At 58.5% G+C, this 25,101-nt stretch overlaps 1 protein-coding gene across 1 annotated transcript; it reads right to left on the bottom strand.

Moving 5' to 3' along the window:
- Positions 1-280: 280 nt before the first annotated feature.
- On the bottom strand, positions 281-21,857 carry MMP15 (matrix metallopeptidase 15). The gene is made up of 10 exons (XM_025370365.1): positions 20,904-21,857; positions 9,867-10,015; positions 9,106-9,234; positions 7,000-7,307; positions 6,485-6,646; positions 5,312-5,565; positions 4,817-4,955; positions 3,816-3,966; positions 3,549-3,664; positions 281-2,171 (listed from the first exon to the last, which is right to left on the bottom strand). Exons 1-10 carry the CDS (start codon positions 21,063-21,065, stop codon positions 1,732-1,734), a joined length of 2,010 nt encoding a protein of 669 aa, XP_025226150.1. The 5' UTR covers positions 21,066-21,857; the 3' UTR covers positions 281-1,731.
- Between the last annotated feature and the right edge of the window lie 3,244 nt (positions 21,858-25,101).

The raw sequence follows: 25,101 nt of genomic DNA, 5'->3' as shown, positions 1-25,101 counted from the left end.
AACAGCAAACTAACTCCACGCTCCCTCCTGCCCCACCCCGGCAGGGTGACCCCAGGTGCCCTGCCTCTCCCTTTTCTGGACTCTTGAGGGCAGCCCTAAGCTCTTCCCCTCCCAGGGCCTAGTTTCCAAGGGCCATCGGGAAGGAGCCCCCACGGAATTGGAACAAGGTCTCCTTGGCATTGAGGTCAAGCCCCCTAACCCTAGCAAGGGCTGGACCCCACCACCTGCACGCCCTTCCAGCTGGAGGCTCCAGCCCAAGGCCTTACAAACAAGAACACACTTGCCAGCTGTACAATTTATTCAGTGCACATTATTTACAGAAATCAATGTATGGGGGTGGACACGGAACCCCCGCAGCCCCACCCCTTGGCTGGCTCTCCGGTTCTGCAGGGGGCAGAAGCTGCCGGACCCGCACTTGGTGCCAGTGCACGAGAAACCACTCGCAGAGGCCAGCAGAACCCTTCGCCCCCAAAGCGCCTCGGGGATCCTGGGTGGCAGACCCCACTCGCTCAGGGCCATGGGGAAGCAGAGCCAGCTGTACAGTACCATTTCCCACAGCAGCCACAGCCTTCTGCTTGCTTTGGGAAGGAAAAGAGGAAGGAGGCATCTCTGTCCTCAGGGCTGAACCCCGGAGGAGGGCAGCCTCAGGCCACAATGGGCTCCTTAGTGGGGTTCACAGTCTGATGCGTGGCTGGCCTATCCCCACCAGTGTCTCTCCTCCCAGGACCCTGCGGGCACAGGGAGCTGGAAGGGAGGAACTCTGCATGCCCAGTGCCTGGCACTGTGGGCACCCAAAAGGTGGGCACCCATTCACGGCCATCCACTGCCCAGGCCTAGGCACCTGTCAGCCCCCTCTCCCTGGGGCTCAGGACACTGGCAGCTGAAGCCTGAGGGAGCTGGAGCTTAGGCCCCTGAGGCTGGTGGTGTGAGTGGGAGAGGGAGGGAGGAGGTGCAGGGGGGGAACAGAGGGTTCTAGCTCAGGGAGACATCTCTGCTAGGGGCGAGGCTGCTGCTACCCGGGGAGAGGGGCCTTGGCATACTCCCTTTGGTCCGTGGTGAGGCAGGCCCAGGGCCCTTTCTCCAGAGAGGGAACGAGGTGTGGGCCCAAGGGGAGGTGGGAGCTGGGAGTTGCTGCTGGGGGTGGGCTGGGTTCTCAGGCACAAGGAGCCAGGGTCGCTGAGGCTGTCAGAAGTGGACTGGGAAGGAACCAAGCCTCAACACAGGCTCAGGGGCCACGGCCCACCTCCCTTCCAGGTCCCCTTCGGCCTGGGGCTGCCCCTGGGTGGAAAGCTCTTCCTCAGGCCCAGAGAGACTCACTTGGGAGGGAGCGGACCAGGGGGGCCAGCCAGTCTCCAACTGGGTAAAGAGTCTGCAGTTACGGCCCGGGGCTCAGGCTGAGGAGGGGCTACTCTTCCAATGTGGGCCTCTGCCCCTCTGCTCCCCTAGCTGTGGCCAAGCCAGAGGACGATAGGGGCCTAATTCCCTGTCTGGAGCAGAACTACAGTTAGAAAATTCTAAACACCCTTCCCCGGTCGGGGAAACAGAAACAAATGGTCAAGTAAGGTGCCAAAAACAAAACAAAACAAACACCTGGGCATAAATAATGAGGGCGGGGCAGACAGGGTGTGTGAGGGCTGAGAGGGGCCCCTACCTGGGGGCGGAGGGAGCCCCTGGGAGCCATCTCAAAACCACAGGTGCCCCCTGAGCACCGTGAGCAGGAGCGCCGGGGGGTCAGACCCACTCCTGCAGCGAGCGCTTGCAGTACAGCAGCACGCGTGGCGCACCCTTGCGCTGCATCTGCACAAGCGCATATGTGAGGCCCAGGACGCAGAGCAGCAGCAGCAGTGGCACCAGCACCATCACCACGTTCACCGTCCGTGCCACCTCCTCCATCTGCACCACCACGCGGCTGTCCCCGTCCTTGTTGGCCCCAGCCCCAGAGTCCCCATCCCCATCCTCCATGTTGCTCTCTGCGCTGTCCACCCCGGGCTCTGTGCCCCCGTGGGGGTTGAAGGGCGGCCGGGCCACGTCGGGCCACCGGGGGCCTGGCTCCACGTGCTCCTGGCAGCCCATGAAATCCCGCAGGATGGACTTGGGGTAGCCGGGCTCCATCCGCAGGCGCTCATTGTCGAATTTCCAGTATTTGGTGCCCTTGTAGAAGTAGGTGTAGGCTGTGGGGGCAAGGAGGCCAGAGTGGCTTCAGGTCGAGCCCAACCACCAGTGAGACCATCAAAGGCCAGGACATGCCGAGGGCTTCAAAACGCCCTTCTTGTCATTTGCTTCCCTGGGCATTTTCAAATCTTCCCCTTCTCAACTTGGAGGAGCCAGACTGAGGCTCAGAGGGTTTTGGGCCGAGGGCACGACTAGAATCCTGGGCTTCCTGACCAGACTGACATTAGCTGGGGTAGGGCCTGGAAGGGTCCTACAGCCTGCTGGGTTGGGTGCTGCAGTAAGGGATCCTGCTGCCCCTTGCCAGAACTGGTTTCACCTCATACCAGAGGTTCAGGGTCTTGCTCAAGGCCACACAGCACCCCACAGTTGTTCTAGAGCGGAAGGAACCTGGTTCTGCCTTGGGCTGGCTCTCTGGCCTTGGACACCTTGCCAGCATCCCATCAACACCAGGCAGGGCCAGGTTTCAATCAAGGGGTGAGCAAAAGAGATCAGAGCAGCTGCATAGTGCCAAGCTCACATACAGAAGCTGAGTAACGGGCCTGAGCACTGGCGAAGCAGACAGGGTCCCCCCTGAGTCACCCAAGCTGAAGTGTAGTGGCGCAATCACGGCCCACTGCAGCCTTGATCTCCCAGACTCAAGCGATCCTCCCACCGCAGCCTCCTAAATAACTGAGACTATAGGTGCAAGCCACCACACCTGGCTGATTTAAAAAATTTTTTTTGTAGAGATCGAGTCTCACTATGTTATCCAGGCTGGTCTCGAACTCCTGGACTCAAGCGATCCTCTCGCATCGGCCTCTCCAAGAGCTGGGATTACAGGTGTGAGCCACTACACCTGGCTGGTTTTTCTTAAATGCACTAGAGACCTTGCTAGAGAAATAGAAGAGGCACAGCTCTCTGTCTCTCGGTTATAATGACAGAGACAGGGCTTTCCTTCTAGGTAGATGAGCGATGCCCTGGGAGGATTTTCACCCCTAACACTCTGAGCCAAGCCTGCCCCACTCAGGCTCAAGGCTCCCCTGGGATTGCCTGGGGGCGGCTGGACTCTGTGGGCATCAGGGCAGTTCCGAGCTGCAGCTCCGGATGCAGGCAGAACTGGCCTGGAATCCTGACTCCGTACCATCTTGGCTGTGGGATTTGGGCACTCTGCTCAAGCTCTCTGGTTTATTAGTTTGCCTGTGTGTAAAAAGGGAATTTTAACCACGCGGGAAGGACCAGGGTGTCAAGCTAGGTAAGCTCCCAGCCCAGAGCGTGACACAGCGTGTCCCCCATACACACCATCATAGTGCCAGGTGACCGTGGGCAAGCCCTGCCCCATGGTGTGTGTAGCAGGGGTTATTAGGTGCTGGGCAAACTGGGAGGGGCTGGCCAGGTACCTGCATCATTGCTCAGGAAGGCCCCTTTAGGGGAGGCAGGGATCCCCTGCCAGATACTGATGGACTTGGGGTAGCCAGGGTCTCCACGCTGTGTCTCCTCGTTGAAGCGCCAGTACCTGCGACCAAAAGCACCAGGCTGTGGACCTAGAGACCCTGCTTGGGCCAGGACCCATTTCCCACAGGCAGTGGATTCTTTCTGGGTAGGCCTGAGGTTGAGGGGGGCCTAGCCGGGGCCTTCTCCCCTTAGGGGAGGGGTGCACTGCTCACCTGTCCTCTTGGAAGAAGAAAGTGTGGCCTGTGGGCTCCCACCAGATGGCTGTGTCGATGCGGTCATAGGGGATGCCCAGGCCATAGCTGGTCAGCGGCTGTGGGTAGCCGGGCTCCAGGTTGGCTTCTCGAAAGAGCCAGTAGCGGTCACCTGCAGGAGAGGTGGGAGGCAAAGTGAGGACAGGCCTGGGGCTGAGGGGTGTGTGTGGGAAAAGAATGCTCTTCTGGGCCCACAAATCCATTCACATCCACTGCTGTCCCCCTAAGGCACACAAAATCACACTCACACCCCTCTACATATCCATGACAACATACAATGCAGTCACCCGCACATCACATGCCGCACTCACGGACACCTGAGGCACACTTGTTCCCATGAGCAAGTCACCCGCTCACACCCGTACATGCCACACGCCACCCACCCCCACACATATAGTTCTTGTATGGGGAGGGGGCTGCCTGGTCTCTGGGTCTGGGGGCTGTGTCCCTGGAGCACACTCGCAGCCCTCAGTGTGTGGCCCAGCGCTCCCTGCTTTTAGTGTGGGGCAGCCCTGTCCTCATGCCTCGCTCATGCCTCGTTGAAGCTCAGGACAGTGGGGTTAGAGCCCCGGCGGACCCACCACAGGGCACTGCCCTGCAAGACCTTGTCTCTGCAGACAGACCACAGAAATCCGGCCCCGGAGTGGGCTGGGGGCACCTGTTCTTATGAGGATGGGGCTGCTGGAGGCAAAGAGGCAAGGACAGAGGGAAGCAGGGCTGAGCCCTGTGCTGCACGAGGTGGCCAGGTACTTCCGGGTCGCAGGTACAACTCTGCCCCTGGCCTCTATCTTCCTCCCGTCCCCACCTTGCTGCTGTGTCCCCATCCTCCCAGAGTGAGCCCACAGTTGGGGCACAGGACCAGACATGCAACGCAGCCCTTCACCTCGTCTTCCCTTGGGTCCAGCAGGGTCAGAGGTCATGGCAGGAAGGGTGCCCATCCCCCTAACCCTACCCCTGCTCACCTTTGAAGAAGACAAAACGACCGTCTTGGCGCTCGTAGGCAGCGCTGATGTCACTAGGCAGACCACGCCAGAAGTGCCCAATGGGCATGGGATAGTTGTCCAGGACGCGGTTGTGCCGGACTCGCCAGAACCAGCGGCCCTGGGGAGGGCGCGGTGTGAGCAGGCAGCACAGGCAAGCTGCCTTGGCCAAAAGGTGCCATCCTCAAACCACCCCTTCCCAGGTGAGGGTGGGCCCAGGGAGAGGACACTGAGATACTGAGGCAGGCAGTGGCTTGGAAACTCAGGGCTGCACAGAAACAGCCCCGAGCTGGGGAGCTGGCACTAGGGCTTGCTATGTGACCCTGGACAAGTCCCTCAACCTCTCGGGCTGGATTCCACCTCGTCTAGAGCTGAGGGCTTAATGGCTCCCCGGGTCCTGCTGAGTGAGGGTGGGACAGGGGGCCCAGAGCAGCCAGCGAAAAGGCTCAGGGACAGGCATGGGAGGCAGGGCCAGACCTTGAACACGAACATCTCCCCGCGAAGCATGGCCACTGTGTCAAAGTCCCCGTCGCAGATGTTGGGGCCATACTGGTCAGGCCGCTCTGTGGCTCGGGGCTGGGCTGGGGGGCCCGGCTTTGGGGGCCGCTCTGGCTTCCCACCTGGGGGTGGTGGCTGGGGAGGCCGGGGCGGCCGGTGGTCGGGCCGGCCTGGCCGCCGTGGCGTCACAGTGGGGAGAGGCTGGGTGGGCTGTGGTTGACCGTCTGGGGTACCTGCAGAGAGGCGGTCTGTTCAGAAGTGAGGTCTGTGTTCCTACTCAGAATCCCGGGCCCCGGGCCCCCTGCACAGCCCCACCCAGGTGGAAAGTAAAATCCTGTCCAGCTACAGCAGACCCCTCCCCAACACCTGCCTCCATCCTCGGTGGGACCTGGGTCCTCCTCCTTCTAGCCCCTCCTCGACCTCCCCACACTGACCTTGCGTCACTGTGCTCCTGAGGGTGTCTGCCTGCATGTCCCCTTGGGGACATTCCCTTTGGGATGCCAGCCTGCTCCAGCAGAGGCTCCAGGCCCTGGCTTCAGGCGTTTTGGACTCTGCATTTCCAAGTTGCTGAGGATGCAGCAAGGGGTGCCCATCAAGTGCCCAGCATGGCAGGAGCTGCCGGCCCCGAGCAGGGCTTGGTGTGAGCACAGGGTGCAGGCCCACTGAACTGGCCCAGGGGACCTCACTGCTGGAGACTTTCTCGGGTGGGCCCTGGGTGGGGGGTGGCACTTCCTCAAAGCCACTGGGAAGTGATAAACTGGCAACACTGTGAACAGAGCTGTGACAGGCTCAGGCTGGAAGTGACGGTGGGAGGGGGCGGGTCCTGGGATCCCCGAGGCACTTGTGGTCTAGTAAGAATACTGCCAAGGGTAAGGAGAGGAGGGTCATGAGGAACAATGGTGCCACCTGTGTCCCTTCAAGGCCTCTAGCCTGCAGCCACAGCCTCGAGTGAGGGCCAGGCGCTGGAGGCAGTCAGCTCTGGGTTTCACTTCCAGCACCACCATTTATTCCCCAAATGATGTGGGCAAGTCACGAATCCTCACTGGGCTTTGGGTTTCTCATCTACAAAATGGAGATGGCAGTAATGCCTACTCCTCATTGGGCAGGGACTTGAGAGCGGCATGCAGAGCCTGCTGGTAACAGCCCACGCACCGTAGAGCTGCTGGATGCCACGGAGATCATCCTCGGGCAGCTTGAAGTTGTCCACGTCCTTCCACTGGTAGAACGGCGCCATGATGGCATTGGGGTTGCTGGAGTGCTCCAGCCCCAGCGCGTGGCCCAGCTCATGCACTGCCACCAGGAAGAGGTTGTTTCCTTTCGGGGACAGGAGGAGGCAGCACAGTCAGCTCTGGCCAGTCCCAGGACCTAACCACCCCGGACCCTCCAGGCTGAGGCTGCCAGAGAGCCTGCCCTTGCTTCCCTCTTGGAAGAGGCTGAGCTCTTTTGGTCTACAACAACCCTCTCTGAGAAATGGGTACAATCATCCTTTCTTGCCTCCCCTTGGAGATGGTGGGACAACAGACTGAAATCGAGTGTAGTGATCCGGAGACAAACACAGGGGAACTCTCTCCTCCCAGCTCCGCGGCTGCTGAACCCACTCAGCAGGGCACTGTTGCCCAGCTCTGGCGCCACCTGCCCTGCCCCCAACCCTGGCTAGCTGTCCTCACCATGCAGGTCAGTGCTGGAGAAGGTCCAGGGCTCATCTGCGTCAAAATGGGTGTCCCCGCCCAGGCCGGGGCCAGGGAAATAGGCGTGGGCCAGAAAGCCACCGGTGCCGTCAAACGGCGAGCTGTCGCCATGGAAGCCAGAGGCAAAGAGTACCATGATGTCGGCCTCCTTCTGCCGCCGCAGCCGGATGTCCTCATAGGGCACCTCCTGGAAGACCAGGGGTGTGGCCTGCTCCCACACGCGGAAGGCCCTGCGCACCGCCTCCATCGAGTGGTACCAGCCCAGCTTCTCGGTGTAGTTCTGGATGCTGGGGGTGGGTGGGAGATGAGTGAGCGGATACAGGGCCAAGGGCCTACTGTTCTCTGCTGGCCTGTTCCCAAGAGGGCATGCAAGGTCACCAACAAGCCCGTTAGTATCAATTGGCAGTTTGCTTTGATGTAAATCATAATTTGAATTTGTCAAATCCAGGAGATCATGAAGATATCATTAAATTAAGATTGCACTGTGGCAAATAAACTGATTTTAAGAGAGACATTAAGTAAACTAAAATACAGGTACTATGTAGCTGGGGGAAAGATCTAGAAAATGGGATGCAAATGGGTGAGGTTTGGGAAACACAGGCTGAGCAGTTCTGAATGTTGAGCTCCAGGGTCAGACAGACCTGAGTTCAAGGCCTGGCTCTAACAGTATCTGTGTGACCTTGGGTAAGTAACTTAGTCTCTCTATTTCCAACTTCTTTCTTTCTTTCTTTCTTTTTTTGAGATGGAGTCTTGCTCTGTCACCCAGGTTGGAGTACAGTGGCATGATCTTGGCTCACTGCAACCTCCGCCTCCCAGGTTCAAGGGATTCTCCTGCCTCAGCCTCCTGAGTAGCTGGGACTACAGGCACAGGCCACCACACCCGGCTAATTTTGTATTTTTAGTAGAGATGGGGTTTCACCATGTTGGTCAGGCTGGTCTTGAACTCCTGACCTAGTGATCCGCCTGCCTCGGCCTCTCAAAGTGCTGAGATTACAGGCATGAGCCACTGGACCTGGCCTTCTTTTTTTTTTTTTGAGATAGAGTTTTGCTCTTGTTGCCCAGGCTGGAGTGCAGTGGTGCGATCTCAGCTCACTGCAACCTCTGCCTCCTGGGTTCAAGCGAGTCTCCTGCCTCAGACTCCTGAGTAGCTGGGATCTCGAGTAGCTGGGATTACACCACCACACTTGGCTAATTTTGTATTTTTAGTAGAGACCGGGCTATTCCATGTTGGTCAGGCTGATCTTGAACTCCCGATCTCAGGTGATCCACCAGCCTTAGCCTCCCAAAGTGCTGGGATTACAGGCGTGAGCCACTGTGCCTGGCCAGTTCCTTTATCTGTTAAGTTACAAAAGTGTGTGTGTGTGTTACTTTCTTCACAGGGTTCCAGTGAGGATTAGAGGAAGTAAGTTGTAGCCAGAGCCTGCATTTGATGAAGTATGGCGAAGCCTGCTCTTACGCATATAAATCACTTTCAGCTCTGTGTGCTAGAGAGACTTCCATTAAACCTGAAGGGAATATTTTAGTTGGTTGTACCTTGAATTCACTCTCGGGGCTTGAGGTCTAAGTGACCATAGGAGCCACTCTTCCTTGGGAGATGGAATTCAGAGTGGGAACAGAGCCAGACTGGAACAAAAAGGGGAGCCCTTGGGGCAAAATCACATGGCTCAAGGCACACTTGGCTGGGGGGTTTTCTTGCTCAAGGACTCAGCAAAAAGGATGAGGGTCCCTGATCCAAGGATTCTGCAGGCGACTTGCCTGTTCACTTGATGGATGCCTGGATTCCTGCACCCCAGCCATCCTCCACCCCTCGCCGCAGTCTGTGCTGGTGCAGTAGCCCAGCTGTGCCCAGTGAGGCCAGCCCCTGTCTGCAGGGCAGTGGGAGGTGGGGAAGGACAGGGCGGAAGTAGCTTGAAGGGTCCTGACCTTCTATCAAGGGAGACTGCCTGGCATGTGTGGCTGGTCTCATCAGTGTGGGAGTGGGCTGGTCTGTTGAGGCTGGGTGCCCCGGGGTGGGCTCTGGGAAAGGAGGCCTGAGGCTCGGCCTGCCAAGGGGCAGACGCCTCCCTGGGCAGCTGAGCCCCCTACCTGAAGGTCAGATGGTGGTTGTTCCACTTCCTCCCGGTGAGGGCATAGCGCTTCCGCCGCCGCCGCAGATTGGCTTTCACTCGTACCCCAAACTGGTCCGGCACCCCACAGCGGGGCCGCTTCATCCACCTGTGACATGGACACAGAGGGGTGGGCATGGAGCCTCTCCTCCACACACCTGCCTGTTCTGGTACTGCCACTTCCAGGCTTCCCAGCTGCCCCTCCTATGACATGGTGGGGATGGGGGACTCTCAGCTTCAACTTCCAGTAAAATGGGCAAAATGCCTATATTGGAAGACTGAGTGCCCAGAAGTGGCTCAGTCAAGGTGAGCCCTTCTCTCCTTATCACCCAGTAATGGAGAGTCGCTCAAGGCCTTCTGTCCTGGATATGTTATGCCCTGTGCATTCTTTTCAGGGACATGGCTTTAGGTCATGTCACTTGTTAGATTCATAGCCATGCCTAGCTAGGATTTCCCATCTGCAGCTCCTGGACTGTACCTCCACACTCCCCTGGCCATGTCAGACATCACTAATCGATCACCGTGCTCCTTACTGCCAAGGCCTGGATTCTGCCCTTGGAGCTTTCTCAACACAAGGCTTTGGGCAGCCACTCCAACCAATGAGAACTGGCATGGAGGACCAAACCATTTGGCATCTCTTATCTAGGCCACTCTTTTCTGGAAACTCCACATGCGGAGCCCTCTAGAACAGGCCAGATGGCGGGCAGGTGTCTGTGGGGTCTGGATGAGGGGGAAACTCACTCCTTGGTCTCTTCGTCGAGCACACCCGTGACTGGGATCCCGTAGAAGCGCTGCATCTCAGCAAGGGCTGAGGCCAAGATCTGGGCGGAACGCATGGTGGACATATGGCGGCTGGGCTGGGGTAGGTAGCCATAGAGCCGCAGCCAGTTCTGCAAAGAAGCCACAACCCCGTCAGCAGGTCCTGGCACTGCTACCTCCAAACATGTACAGCCTGTGCCAACTGCTTCCCACCACCTCCACCACCGCTGCCCTATCTGAGCCATCATCACCTCCTGTCCAGGTGACCGTGTGAGCCTCAGCACCCTCCTCCCTGTCATCTCTCCTCACAAGGGCCAGAACAAAGGCCAGGTCAGATCTGGTCAATCCTCTGCTTAGAACCCTCTGAAGATTTCCCATTGCAAAGGAAAAGCCATTTGTACAGGAGCCACAAGGTCCTCACTCTGTCACCCCACCTTAGCCAGCCCTCACCACAATCCACCCAGCTGGGCACGCTCCTGCCTCAGGGCCTTTGCACTTGCTGCCCCTGCTGCTTGAGGCACTCTCCCGCCAGACAACTGTGTGGCTTTCATCCTCATTTTCTTCAGGTCGTTGTTTCCATACCACCTTATCTAAGAGGTGTTCTCTGACATGTTAAAAAGGCCCCATCAGCTATACCCTGCAGCCCCTCCTTCCCCCCATGCTTATCACCCATCTAATGTACTGTATATTTCGATTAGGTGTTTGCTATTTGTCTTCCTCCATTAGGACAGAAGCCGTGTCCACAGTAGCTGACAACTGCACTGGCCCCTCCAGGGTCGGCCCCTACCAGGCCAAGGAGACTGCTGGGGACCCAAAAGGATTGAGGACCTCTTGAGGCCTCACCCTTTGGCACTGCTCCCCAAAGACCTTAAATCTCCTGGAAAGAGTGGACAGATGCAGGTACCCACCCAGGATAGAGGGTGGGATAGAAGCCTGAAGCCCAGGCCCTGGTCTACTACAGTCTTCATTCTCCCTGGGCCCCAGCTTCCTCACCTATAGAATGGGGAACCATGGGCTGTTGAGGGGTGAGGTTTGAGGAAGGCAGCCTTCGAAAAAGCTGGTACACAACAGGTGTGCCCTTCCCTTTCTAGGGCTTGCTTGGCAAGTCTTCTCATCCATCTACCACCCACCCTGCCAGATGTTTCTGAACACCTTCTGTGCCAGCTGGGGGCCACGGGAGGACTAGGCTGAGGCATCCTGGCCTTCAGGAACTTACAGTCTTCCTGGGAGACCCAGCCCACCCAAAAAGCAAGGAACCCACACCCCACGAGTCGCATGGCCAAGCCAGAGGGCAGAGCCAGGCCGAGCTGTGGTAGAGAGGGGGTTCTGCCCTGTCTGCTTCATGTCCTCAAGCCTTCAAGAGCAGGGTAACCGCCATGGGAGGCAGTGAGCAGAGACCAGGGGCTGTCCTGGACCTTGGCCACTGCAAGTGTCTGTGTCTGACTTGTCTGGGTCTCTAGGGGTATCCAGAATGAGAAGCCCTTAAGGCCAGCCCTCTGAGTGCTCTGGGAGGTGAGGGCTACACCCCGAGGGCCCAGAGAGCAGGGGAGTAGCTGGACACAGAGGTTGCTTTTTAGGCTGACAGCTCACATATCTGCCTGCCACCAACCTCACATCTAATACTTCAGGCACTTGCTCTCTCAGTGCCATCCACCAGCCCAGCCCTGGCACCCGGCCAGGTCCCTGGTGTGGCAGGGCAGGCCAGCTCAGCGGTACCCAGGCTGCTGATAGACGGAGCAGCTGCTGAGCCAAGGAAGGCAGCATGGAGAAGCTGCCAGGGTTGCAGACTGGATGTGCGGCCACAGCTTTGAGGCCTCTCAGGACCCGGGAAACAGCCCCAGAGCAATGGGGTGGAAACACGGAGCTGAGAAACCACCACCAGCTCTGGGGACAGGTGGAGCTAGGCAGAGCCTGGCTTGGTTATTTCCGAGGTGACTTCACCTCCTTATCTCTCAGTCGGTCATCGGTAAAAGGGGGGTTGCACCAGGACCTGCCGCATCTCCCGGGTTTCTGTGAGGAGGAAATGGGCAGTGCACGCTAGTGCCTGACACGACCCTGGGCAGCAGATGGTGCTCGACACACGTGCAAATGACAGAGACCCAAGGCCTGTGTGGTTGTCCCTGGGGCAGGCAGCCTTCGGCCTCCTTGACCCATCGTCGACCAAGAGGGCTGATGGGTCTGGACTTTCCAAGACTGGTGATGGGCCAGGCTCCACCAGAACCCCAGAGCGGAGGGAGGCAGGAGGCCCCCAGGGCCCCTCCACCAGCACTCCTCACTTCTGGCCCAGGGCGCATTCCCACAGCTCAATAAGATACTGGCAATGTCGTGGGTACCCTCCCTGTTCTTCCCAAGCATGGGAAACCTCTCCCAAGGCTCCTGTGCTGGGGGGTGTGGAGTGGCAGATCCACCATCCTTAAAGGACAGTTTCCCTGAAGGTGCTTGGGGAGATCCAGAAGGCGAGGCCATGATGCTCAGCCAGCTCTAACGGCAAAGGGAATGCAGCTGGCTGCCAGCAGATTAGGGCACCTCTACATCACCTATTTGCATACGGTAAAAATATCTCTGGGAGCGCAATCATGGGCCACTGAGGGGCTGATTAGTGGTATCTGCAGAGTGATAGGAGGGGAGGGCGGCGGGGGGATCAGTCTGGGGCCCCGGGGAGGAAAGCAAGGGTGCTGGCCTGTCTGCAGTGAAGAGCTCCAGAGACCAGCAGTGTGGCCCCTTCAACCCCGGGGCCAGTTCAGGGGCTGCCAGGAGGGTCCCAAGGGCACTATGGACCTTCCACACAGAGAAGCAGTATTGAGTTCCAGGAAAGTGAAGAGCTTCCATCTCACTATCAGCCAAGCTTCAGCCCTCAGTCACCTGGGGTGAAGAGCCAGAGGCTGAGGATGGGGGCACCCCTTGGGCAGTGATTGGGGGAGTTGGGGGGTGGTAGGCAGAAACACAGCCTTGGTGCAGACCAGCCAAACCTCTGGATAACAAGGCGAAGCTGACAGAGCACGCCTGACCAGTGACAGCGTGCTCAGGGTGGCTGAATGCCAAGTGTCCATAAATCTGCCCGGGTGGCAGCAATACCACCCATAGGATTGGGAGCTTCCTCCTTTCCCCAGGGTCCAGGAAGAAGTTTCCCGGCACCTTCCTGCTACACTAAGTGGGACAAGTGTGGGAGAACACAGGAGGGAAGAGACAGCAGGGGGCGGGGACGTGAGGGCGGGGCCGGAGGTGCTGCTGCTTCCAGGTGGGCAGTGTGGGGAGCTTGCTGAACTGCTTTGCTGCCACTGGGCAAAAGGCACAGATGAGTCCCCAGGTCACGACTCCCAGTCCCAGTGTTCAAGCCCTTGCTACTCTCCTGGAAACTGTAAAAACTGTCCGTAATAACAAGGAACCTCTTTCTGCCACCTAGACTCACAGGTGGGGTGAGCCACGTGGGTGAAGCTTTGCTTCTCAGGTGAGGAAACTGAGGCTCAGAAAGTCTGTAAGTGGCAGAGTAGGGTGGGATATGAAGCAGGACTTGTTTCTTCTGCCACCAAGCCCACTGTCCAATGGGAGGGAAGGAGGGCTCTGGGGCCATGAGGGCCCCTCCCCTCTGCAGCTTGGGGTGTGGGCTGCTATGGGGGGCACCGGCCACTGTGGTCCTCTCAGCCATTTCTTTTTTTGAGACGGAGTCTCGCTCTGTCACCCAGGATGGCGTGATCTCAGTTTATTGCAACTTCTGCCTCCTGAGTTCAAGCGATTCTTCTGCCTCAGCCTCCTGAGTAGCCGGGACTGCAGGTGTGCGTCACCACACCCAGCTAATTTTTCTATTTTTGGTAGAGACAGGGTTTCACTATGGTGGCCAGGCTGGTCTCGAGTACCTGACCTCAGGTGATCCGCCCACCTTGGCCTCCCAAATTGCTGGGATTACAGGCTGAGCCACCACACCTAGCCAATTTCTTTCTTGACTTCCAGACCCCATCCCATTAGTATTTATTGACACTTCAGGTGAGTGGCAAGGAGATATGGGGTCACCAGGAGTCAGAAGGGTGGTTCCTGGACCCCGGCACACAGGAGAGGCCATAACCGCAGCACCTGAGTCTGGCATGGGCCAGCCACCCATTCCAGCGTCCAGTGAATGCTCACTGTCACTCCTGAAAGGTAGATTTATGACCATTCCCATGATACAGACAGCAAGGTTCAGAGATAGTGAGTGCCTCACCCAGGGTCACAGAGCTGACCTGGGCTGGAACTGGGGCTATTGGACCAGGCTGCTTCTGAGGTATCACCAGCTCCTCTTGGCCTCAGGCTGGGGACACTGGGCCTTTCTCAGGAGCAGTGCCCAGCACAGTACGGGGAAGGGTGCCTAATCCTCCCCACACCCAACATCTCCGGCCGGGTCTGGGCGCTGGGCCATCTCAGTCCACCCTCCCCCACAGGCTGCCGAGAGGGTTGGTGTGAGAAGCTGCTAGATCAATACTGTGCAGTGAGCAGCCGCCACAGTGGGGGAGTGGGGGTGGGGTGGGGGAGGGGGCGAGCGTCTGCTGCCGCTGCCCCAGCCGGCCCTTCCAGCTCCTCCAGCACTCAGATCTGTAGAGCTGGCCGGCAGACCCTCCCCCAGGGCCCTTATCAGACCCCAGGAGATAAGGACACTTTCTACCGGGCTCTGCTTTGCCTCTGTCACCCAGGTTCTGTCTGCAATCTGAGCAGACCCAGGCAGAGTTGCCCAGCCAGGCACAAAAGAAGCCTTGTCAAGGCTGCCAGCGATGGATCCGGCCCCCAGACCTTTTGTGGCCTTGTGAGGTCCTCACCATGCCCATCTCCCCTACCCTGCAGTCTTGGTATTGAGGGCTCTAGGGAGCAGGCCAAGGCTGTGCCCAGCTCTGTACTCCCAGCCTCTAGGCACAGAGCCTGTGCTGAATGGGACGAGTCCTAGGACAGCCAGGGAGCTTGCAGAAGGCGGGGTGCGCACTCCAGGCCCACAAGGTCCACCTAGATCAGCAAACCTGAGCCAAGAGTCCACTCACCAGCTGGGTGGCCCCAGTACCATAAAGCCCAGCCACCCCCAAGGCCTCCACGGACTACAGCTGGCCAAAAACTCATCCAGCCTGCATCCTGCAGACAGGGGGCGCTCACTGCCACCCAAGGCAGCCCATTCTCTCTCCAGACAGCAACAACTGTTAGCCCTTCCTCAGGCTGAGCGGAAGTCAGCCCCTGAGGGCCGCCCCTTGGTCCCGACTGCTAGTCCACGTAACAGGCCCCCGGGCAATGGAAGATGGCTAGGATAACTTTTCTGAGCCTTAGTTCCGTCCTCTGCAAAATAGGGCCAAGATCATCACTCCGATCCACCAAGCAGGGTTGAGAGCACCCCCAAGGCCAGTAAAGGAAGGTGGCATGGGCAGGGCGTGGTAGCTCACGCCTATAATCACAGCACTTTGGGAGGCTGAGGCGGGCAGATAACGAGGTCAGGAGATTGAGACAATCCTGGTTAACACAGTGAAACCCGTCTCTACTAAAAATACAAAAAATTAGCCAGGCGTAGTAGCACGCGCCTGTAATCCCAGCTACTCAGGTGGCTGAGGCAGGAGAATCGCCTGAACCCGGGAGGTGGAGGCTGCAGTGAGCCGAGATTGCTCCATTGCACTCCAGCCTGGGCCACAAGAGCAAGACTCTGTCTCAAAAAAAAAAAAAAAAAAAAAGGCGGCGTTGAGCCAGGTCCTCCTTGGTGGATTGCCCACTACCTTTAGAGGCAGTATGGTCCACATTTCAGCGCTTCTAGGACACACATGCTTAGTTTGGGCTTAAATCTTCTCCCTCCCATGGGTCTTAAAGCGAGTTGCAGGTGGGGGCTGGGACTCTGGATGGTGGGGAAGTCCAGCAGGAGAAGCAGGAAGGAGGAAGACGTCTTGAGGTCTGACCACTTCTTTACCCAGCAGCCTTCCAGCCTGCCCCACACTCCTTAACTTGGAGGAAAAAACAACCGGGTTCCCTGGCCAGTGGGCGGGGTGAACAGGCCTCTGTTAGCCAGGAGTTTCAGGCCTGGCTGGGGGCCCGGCCTTGGGTCCTCACCTGGAAACCTCCCTGCAGGTGCTGACTCCTAGATGGGGCTGTCCACAGGGTAGAGCTTGGTTGGCTGGACAGATGGGGGCAAGGCTGGGTGGGCCTGGGGGCAAAGCTGTGTTTGGCTCACACAGCTCAGGCAGCTCTGGCTCCACCTCAGACACCTCCTTCCCACCTGGATCGGGCCCAGCAGAATTCTGCATGGTGGAACTTCCACAGGATGGCACCCTAGGCTCTGACCTGTAGCCTTTAACCCTGCATGGGGGTTCGGAGCTTGGGTTCCAGGCCAGACTGAGCGGGGTTCAAATCCAAGCTCTGCCACTCCCTGGCTATGGAATGTGGGGGTCGTTTTTCTCGACTCACAGTATTAGTTTTCTCTTTTGTAAATAGAGTAATGACAGCATATACACTTGAAGAGTTAATACAAGGATTAAACGTGAAAATGCTTACAAAACATCCCTAGGCTGTGTCCAGGACAGACACAAATATGTTGAACGTGCTCAAAAATAACACCTGCTGTGCCGGGCGCTGTGCATAGCGTTTAGTGTTTTGCACATAAATGCAATGAATCTCCCCAGTAACTCCATCAAACAGGTATACTATTGCCATTCCCTTTTTATAGGAATCCTAAAGTTCATACAGGTTCAGTGACTTGCCCAACAGTAAATGCCATTCACTTCTGTCACTGTGTTTTGCACTATTTTGCCAGGGAGGCTCTGGACACAGCGTGTAGGCCACCATGTTGTGCACTGTTTTGTACTATGTATCAGGTGCCATGCTCATAAATGCTGAACGTGGAGTTAGACTCTCACCCCTACAGGGTGACAGTCACTCCTAGGGGAAAGACAAGGCAGTGCCAGCGCCAGTGCCCTGGAGAGGCGATCTAGACCTCGGCCTACATCACCACCAGCCAATGGCAGCAGGATGGGGGGCATCTGCAAGGGCTGGCTAATGGCTGGAACCAGGGGCTCATCCACCTGTCCTGTCACTGGAGGCTGAGTTGGGTCTCTTACACTTTTTCTTCTATTGCCATGAGGGCCATGGGATTAGGGAAGAGGCATCCCTCTTTGCCTCTGGGATCCAGGTCCAGCTCCATGGCCTCTGGTCTCAGGAATCCCTGGAACCTGTGTCCCACTGTGAAGCAGCCCTATCTGAGCCGTCACTCAGGGCTGTCCAGCCAGATGGTGCCTACTGTGTCTCAGGTCTGGAGTGTTCAGCCGCCTTCAGGGTCCCAGTCCTCACACTCAATGGTGGGCTTCTCCCAGGACCCTCTTTGTAAAGGAGAAAGATACGAGCAGGGTCCGCAACCCCTCCCTGTCTTTACTGACTCAGAAAACACATCTCCAGGACCAAAGCACTGCTCCTGCTGGAGTGTCCAAGCGAGGGAATCACCTAAGCCTTGGGATGATATGGAGGATATCCATTCTGATCTGATCTGGAAAGTAGTGGTGCTCACAGCGACCACCACAGCTAGCCTGAGGCAGAGGTCAAACTCCCAGCGGGGCAGAGGTGATGATGGCAGGGAACATCTGGACCAAACAACAAAAGGGCCACAGAGGGACAGCCAGAACAAACCGCTTGGCAGGGAGGGGCTTTTCCATGCCTGCAGTGTGGCCATCCTGAGTGGGCATAAGAGACAGCAGTGGGCACTGGGCTTTTGGGGAAAGTCTTCTTTTGGGGGTGGGGATAGCGTGTTATTTCCATGTTGCTCCTCTCCACATTCATGGATATCTTTTAAGTATCGACATCCCGTGGGGTTGGGCAAAGGAGGTTATTTGTGTTCAGAGGTTACGATGGGAAGGTCAGGCCAATACACTGCTCAGACAAGGAGCTTACACTGGGCTGTTCTCTGCAAGGAGACAGATGACTGGCTGGACCTAAGGGCAGTCCCAACTCGGAAACATGGCAAGGGCTGGGTGTGAAAGGCATGGCCCAATGAGATCTAGGTCCTTGGCTGTGCCAATCAGACCAGTTCTCGCTGGGTCTTGACACAGAGCATGGAGAGGAGTGATTTGCTACTAGCAAGAAAACAGAGTAAAAAGCACAGACAAGAGGGGAGGGGGAGAAGATTCAGCTTCTGTAGATTCCCAATGACAAGGCCCCGCTATTAACCCCCTTTTCTTAGCTGGTGGACAAAGACAGCATCTGTAGTTTTGCTCTGTTAAAAGAAAGAGGAGACCAGTGGGGCCCGCCGGAGCCAGCATGGAAGTACTAGTAGAGACTGAAACGCAGGAAGCCCGAGACTGTGGCTCACCTGAAGGTCGAAATGAGAATTCACGCCGATGCCCCCAATCCCCCACCCCCCCGCCGCCTCATCTGCTCTGTGGCTGGGTAGGGGCTAGGAAGATACTCGTGGGCCTGTTCAGGAAGCGTGGGTGGATCTGTTTTGGTGGTGGTGGCACCACACCTGTGAACTCTGGCAGCCTGAGTCACCTCCACAGAGCAGGCTGAGGGCCTGAATAGTGCCTGGGAGGAGGGGGTAGGGGGAGACAGGTGAGATAAGAGCTCCCCTGGTGAACCTGGAGACTCTCAGCCCTGCAGGGCAGGAACAACAGTGGGCACCTCAGCCAGGTGGGGATCTGGCCTGGAATGACTACAGACTGGGACCGGACATCTAAGGGAGAATGTGGGATAGGGCAGGGCAGCTCAGTGGTGGGCTAGGGCCTGGCAGGTTGCAGGTGTTTCTCAGTTCCTAGCACATGCCAGGTTCCTTGATGTCTCAGCCTTGCGAAACTCCCGTGGCTTCCACCCTGGGAGGGGAGAGAGGAAGTGGAGAGGGGCTGGCCTTGGCTCAACTGCCAAGCTGCTCCGAGAAGGTCCCAGCCGTGACCCAGCTGGAGGCCTGAAGCTGTGCGGATGCTGGGGTGAGAATGAGAGAGCCAGCCCTTCTCCGAGGAAGGGAGGCTCGACACAGGGTGTAGGCCAGGCCCAGGAGTCTGAGGCCACAGCCTCCTGGCAGATGGGCTGGCTGCTGAGGCCATTTGACTCTTTGGGCCCACATGTGGCCAGACCTGATGGGACTCCAGAAGCAGCAGCCTGTACCCAAAGCCAACTGTAGGAGCTGGGATACTCCACCTGTCTCTAGCCCTCTATCTGCATGGCTGCCAACATCCAGGGCTTCCTAAACCTTCCGGGGTCTCTTCCAGCCACTGCCCAGGTCCAACCAAAGTGTCTCCCCAGGAGTAGGGCTCCAGGACAGTCACAATCTCCAGATCAGGAGCACGGTCTGTGATAATGCAACCACAGCTTCTTCCCTGGCAGCACTGAGCTGTGGGCACTCCCTGAACTGGGGGGCTGGGGTAGGGGTGAGATGGAACCGGAAAAGCAGAAGAGAGAGAGAGTGAAGCCCCCTCCGACTACAGGTCCCTGCACCCCAGAGCAGCTCCTGGCCAGCTAGGGTGCCATTAGCAATGCCCAGCCATCAAATTCCATCACTGCTTCCTATGTACAGACACCATCCCTAAGTAAATTAGAAACTCAAGGGTGGGATTATGACTTGAAATTCTTTGGCACTCCAGCCCAGAGTGGCAGGTGGGCCCAAACGGCACTCTCCGCCCAGTACTTGGGTCACTGGCTGAGGGGTAATCCTCACCAACAGGAGCCCCCTAAAACTCCTGCCTGCCTGTGTGAATGGGGTGGGGGAGGGTGGCCAGACTGGGTTGGGGCGGGGCTCCTATCCTGCCTCCTGCCAGGGCCTGGCTCCTTGCAGCTCTCCCTGGCCTGGCCAGGGAGGGAGGACAGAGCAGGTGGGGAACTGGCTGGGAGGTGTAACTCGAGCCCAGGAGGAATTCCCTGCCCTTCCTCTATGCTTTTATTAAAGTAGGGAGGGGAAGGGCAAGCTTCCATCGGAAAAATCTCCCAGGGAGCCCAGGGAGATGGGAAAGCCGCCGTGGGCCAGGGAGGGAGCACCAGCCCAGCTGCAAATAGAAACGGCGCTCCGGCCCGCAGCCCGGGCAGCCCAAGGGCACCAAGGCCTGAGCACCGTGCAGAAGCGGCTCCGGGTGGTTCTTTCTCCCTACTCCCGGCCCAATCCTCTCCCCGCCTATCTGGGGCAGGGAGCAGGTCTTAGAAGTCGGGGAAGAGAGGACCCTGCTCTTGCTCTGGGGCAACAGAGCTGGCGCCTTCAGTGTCCTCGCTCTGGAGACACCATGGAGCTGGGGCGCTGGCTGGACCCGGCTCTACGCCGGGATGCCGCGCCTGGTCACCCGCCGGAGCCATCCACAGCGGGGCCCCAGGAGGGACGCCAAGAGGGCTCCTAGCGAAAAGAGGCGCGGGGTCCCCCCTCTCCCACCCGGGGCTTCGACGTAGGGGAGCTGTTGGAAGGAAGCGCTGTGGGAGGCAGGGTCCGTCCTTAGGACCCCGCCCGGGCGTGGCCAGGCTTCCTCGCAAGAGCGCAAGAAAGTAGCCAAAGCGCCCCCGCAACCCGAGTCCGCTGCCTCAGCTGTTTGCACCCATCCCCCCGCATCCCGGCCCGCCGTGTGCGCCTCGCTATCACCCAGACGAGAGGCTACCTGGGCAGGAGCGCTGTTGCCCAGCTGCCCAGCTCCTGCTCCGCCTGTGGCTGTCCCCGAGAGCAGCCCCCTCCCCACTCGCAAAGAGCGCCACTGCGCGCCAGCCGGGCTCTCGAGGAATCGGCTGCCCTGGAGGGAAGGAAGGAGGGGAGGCAAGGGCTGGGGGCGGCGGAAGCGGCTCCCGGGACACAGGCTGAATGTGGGGGGACCGGGGTGGGGGCTCAGTGCCCAGAACAGGGCTGTACTCGGAGTAGCGGGGAGGCGCGAGCCCTGCGCCCTCCAGGGTTTGGGAAGAGGTGCGCTGCAGAGGGCGAGCTGGGGAGGGGCAGCCTGCCAAGTCTCCTTTCTTCCCCGCCACGGCCCAGAACAGGGGGCGCGTCTCCGCTCCCTCCACCTCCACGTCTCAGGCTGCGGGCGTGGCGCCTCTCTCTCTAAGCCCCCAGCCCGCAGCCAAAGGGCAGGGCGGGGGTCTTACCTCGGCATGGACCTCTGCGTCTTCGGCCGCTACGCCAAGGCCCAGGCAGCCCAGAAGCACCAGGAGCAGCGGCAGCAGTCGCGGCCGCGCCGCCTCCTCCCAGTCGCCAAAGAGGCTGCCAGTCCAGCCCGGCCGTCCGGGCGCGCTCCGCTTGCTGCCCATGCTCTCGGCGCCCAGCCCGGCCCGAAACACTGCACGCCGGGTCCTCGCACGCGCCTTGGAAACTTGCGACGCTCCCTGGCTCCTGGCCCGGCGGGCGCGCCGCGCACCTCAGGCTCCCGGTCCCCGCTGGAGCCGCCTAGGTCGCCTCGGCAAATTCCCAAGCCCGAGGAGAAGCGGGCAGGGCAGGTCCGGGAGCTCGGAATCAGCGGGCGGGAAAGGGGGCCGGCCGGAGCTACCCGCCGCGGGGTCCCGCAGCCTTGGCGCCCAGAGCCTGGGGCCCGGCTCCCGAGAGCGAGCGCAACTCCGGAGCCTTTGTCTGGCTCAGCGCTCCGGCCGCCCGGTCCCGCGGCGCCCCCTGCGCGCCCAGCTCCCTCTGTCCATGCCCGGGGCCGGGCGCTGCCCGGAGCGCGTGCCTCCTGCCCGGGGATTCTGCTCGCCGCCGCGCCCGACCGGGCCCGGGTCCCCACGCAGTCCCGGGAGGAGGCGCAGGGAGCCCACCCGAAAGAGCGAGCGAGCGAACCAGCCAGCCAGCCAAGGAGCGGGCGCCCGACGTCCCCGGCGAGTTCAGCGCGGCTCCGGGCGCTCCCAGCCCTCCTCCCCGCGCGCCGCGGCCGCCGCGCTCTTAAAGGGCCAGCGTGCTCCCAGTGCGCGGACCCGGGCGGGGACCGGGGGCGGTGCCCCAGCCAGCGGCTTCTCACGAGCAGGTGCGGGCGGCCGAGGCCCGGCAGGTGGGCGGCCCATTTACTCTTCCCAGAGGGCAGGAAACGTCTCCAGCCCACCCCGCGTCACTCTCAACCCAGCGTCTGGGGGACAGGGGTGACCTCCAACGCGATCCCCCGCGGAGGGAGGAAGCAGGGAAGGCGTGGTCTCCCTGCCTGGGAGGAATGAAGACTCCTCCTTAGGGATCCTACCTGGTGGCTGGGGGTGATACTGAGGCTGAGGGGGACGGGAAGGAGGTCTTAGGGGAAGGACCAAAGAGTCGTTTTATATATATATATATGGAAATTTGTCAGCCTGAAATCTCTTTTCAAAAGCCACAGGGTGTCTCTGGCCATTGAGTAACTTTCCTCATTATCAAAGTGAGGGTTTTGTGCGCTTCGAGCGCGCATTGCGGCGGACAAGGGGCAGGTTTAGGAGGGACACGGTTCAAGTTCCGAGTCCGCCCATTAGCTGCAGCTTGCACGTGGGCAAATTAATCTCTCCGAGTCTCCATGTTCTTATCGGGAATGTGGGGCAAAGAGTTGGAGTGAGTGCGAGGTAAGGCTTCCGGTTCTTGGCCTGGCGCAATAGGTGCCCAAGCACTTTGGCCACTGGCTAGTGCGAGTGAAGTGCGACAGTGTGGCCCGACGCGGCGCGGGGCGGATGGACACACCTCCCCGCGAAACTTAATGAGCTGGCGTTCATTCTATTCCGGAAGCAGCTTGAGGTCGGGGCGGGGTGGATGCAGGAGGCCAGAGCTGGGAGGCCCGGGTCGAAGGTCCACCGAGACCCGGGGGCCAGGCCAAGGGCAACCCTGGAGACTGACCGGCGTGGTCAGTGGGTGAGGGCGGCAGGCAGGAGGGCGGAAACCGTATTCCTTATCTTCAGACCCGGAAATGGAAGCTGTCCTCACCTGAGGGCGGTTTTCTCTAGAGCAGGCCCGCGGGGCACCCCAGCCGGCCTCACCTCCCGGAAACTGGAAATCAGGAGACCTGGCAGGGCGCCTTAGAGAGCGCGCATTTGAACCCTCCTGGGATGTCCTTGGGGAAAGGAAGTCGGAATTTAGAGAAAGGAACCGGGCAATTTCATCATTTCCACGGACTCACTTCTCTGTAGGATCCCTCATCTGGGAAGTGGGTTTCTAAATTCTCCACTTTGAAATTTGCTTTATGGGAAATGTGCAGCGATCTTCAGACACAGACAACAGGGCTGTCCTTGTTTAATTGACCACGTTGCACTCTTTCATGGTATTTAGTCCCGATTAGCCAATTTAAAAAAGTTTGGGGCTAGGAAAAGTGGCTAAAGCTTGTAATCCCAGCACTTTGGGAGGCCGAAGCGGCAGAATTGCTTTAGCCGAGGAGTTCAAGACCAACCTGGGCAACATGGCAAGACCCCATCTCTACAAAGAATACAAAAATTAGCCAGGCGTGTGTACATCTGTAGGCCCAGCTACTTGGGAGGCTGAGGTGGGAGGATCACTTGAGCCCAGGAGGTTGAGGCTGCAGTGAGCTATGATCATGCTGACTCAGAGTGAGACCCTGTCTTAAAAAAAAAAAAAAAAAAAAAAAAAAGTTGGGGCTTAAGGGGCTATTAGTGAGAGGAGCCTAGGAATGAATGGAGCAACATTCTTAAAGGCCTGGGTCAGTCAAGTCTGGTGATTTTCTCTCTGTTGAAGGTTCCTCTCTTGGGGTCCAATCCTGCCTTAAGGAAATGACATCCCCTGTGACCATATCTTGAAGCTCCCAATTATTGGGTCTGGCTCCTATAGGTACTTTGGGAATCCAAGGTGGATTTGCATCTACATCCAACCCAAGATAGCTGGGTTTCTACTGGGTCTGGCCAGCACCCAAAGCCCAAAAGGACTAGTCAGTGGGACTGAGATGTGTGAACTCCAGCCCCTCCATCAAGAACTTTAAACCTTATCCATATTTTGCCAATATCGTTTCATCTATGCCCTGACACCCCCGCCCACCACCACACACCTTTTTTTCTTAGTCTTTTGAATGAAAGCCCAGACATGGTGTTTCACAGCAGTTTCATTTAGAGGTCCCGATGTGGTGTGAGGGGTTGTAAAAAGCTCTGGATCAGAAACCAGGTCCCTGGGTTTTTGCCTCAGCTGTAATTTACTGGGCAATCGGAGCAAGTTATTCCCCTCTTTGGGTTTGTTTCCTCATTTGCGAAAGGAGAGTTCTGAGGTCGTAGGGGAGGTCTCCTGTTCGGTGAAGGAAAGTAGCTGTGGGCTGGAACTGGGCCCAGGACACCCCCTCCTCCAGCTCTCCCCTCCAGGGGCCCCTCAGGCGATGCACCCACCCAACACACCATCAAAGGTGAAGCAGGCCTTGGGACTCTTGGTGCCAAGACAAGGAATAAACAAACAAGCCAAGGTAATTTCCCTCTCCCTTGGAAATAAAGCTGGGGTGGTCTGGAGAGGCGCTGGAGAGTGCCAGGTGGAAATCAGCCAAATAGGCGTGAGATGATTTCCCTGCCCTGTGGGGAACATCTGAGGACACCGAGGCCAGATGTGTTGATTTTGTACTCTCCCTGGTGTGATAAAATCCTCATCAAGAGCATTTCTTTGGGCCAGCCTGCCTGGCGGGGACTGCAGCCTGCTCTGGTCTTCCCTGTGTCTCCAGAGTTGTCTCCGAGGTTTCTCCTCTTATGGAGAATCTCCTCTTATGGAAGAGCCCCGGCTGCTTCTGCACTGTCAGCGGGAGCACTTGCTCAGCGGGCTCACTCTGCTCCAGAGGCACACTCAGTGTCTGGGTGCCCGCCAAGCTCCTGCCGCCAGCCTCCTCCTCAGGCCCAGCCTGCCCACCCCTCCCCCTCAGCGAGGCTCCTGCTTCCTTCCTCCATTGCCACCTTCCATTCTCCATTGAGGAGCCGGTTATTGATCTTGGCCCATTTCTCAAAGTTGCTGCACTCAAATTCCATCCTCAGCACAGACGGACTCCCCAGCCACATCCTCCCCTGGGGGGAATGGCCCCGTCCCTCTTCCTGGGCTTGTTGATAGAGGTCTTACCTCACACCTGCCCCCCTCCCAATAAGAGCCAGTACCCAAGTTTGGGGAAGTGCCATGTTGAGGATGCGGATTCTTCTCTGTGCTCCCTGCCTGTTCAGCCCTGCTGTGAGCACCCAGAGGGCAGACCTAGTCTGGTTCACCAAGTGCCCAGTTCAGGGCCTGGCACAGGGCAGGTGTCAGTTAAGTACAGGCTGCACAGCCAGAGTTGCCGTGTTGCCTGCAAGCCAGAAACGATGCCCGGCATCTTCCTCCTCTCCAGAAGAAGCAACCCAATGATGAGTTGGAGTCAGCAGATCAATGCAGTGGGGAGCAGGAACA

This window comes from Theropithecus gelada, chromosome 20, assembly GCF_003255815.1.
Source record: "Theropithecus gelada isolate Dixy chromosome 20, Tgel_1.0, whole genome shotgun sequence".
Taxonomy (NCBI): Eukaryota; Metazoa; Chordata; class Mammalia; order Primates; family Cercopithecidae; genus Theropithecus; species Theropithecus gelada.
Note: the sequence above shows the minus strand (reverse complement) of the source record. Positions and strands in the feature narration are given on the sequence as shown.

Coding starts and splice junctions, on each gene's coding strand:
- MMP15 (XM_025370365.1), bottom strand. CDS start 21,065: ATGGGCAGCAAGCGGAGCGCGCCCGGACGGCCGGGCTGGACTGGCAGC. Junction 5,566..6,484: donor TGGCATCCAGCAGCTCTACG/GTGCGTGGGCTG, acceptor GCCTCTCTGCAG/GTACCCCAGACGGTCAACCA. Junction 3,665..3,815: donor TTCTTCTTCCAAGAGGACAG/GTGAGCAGTGCA, acceptor TTTTGGTCGCAG/GTACTGGCGCTTCAACGAGG.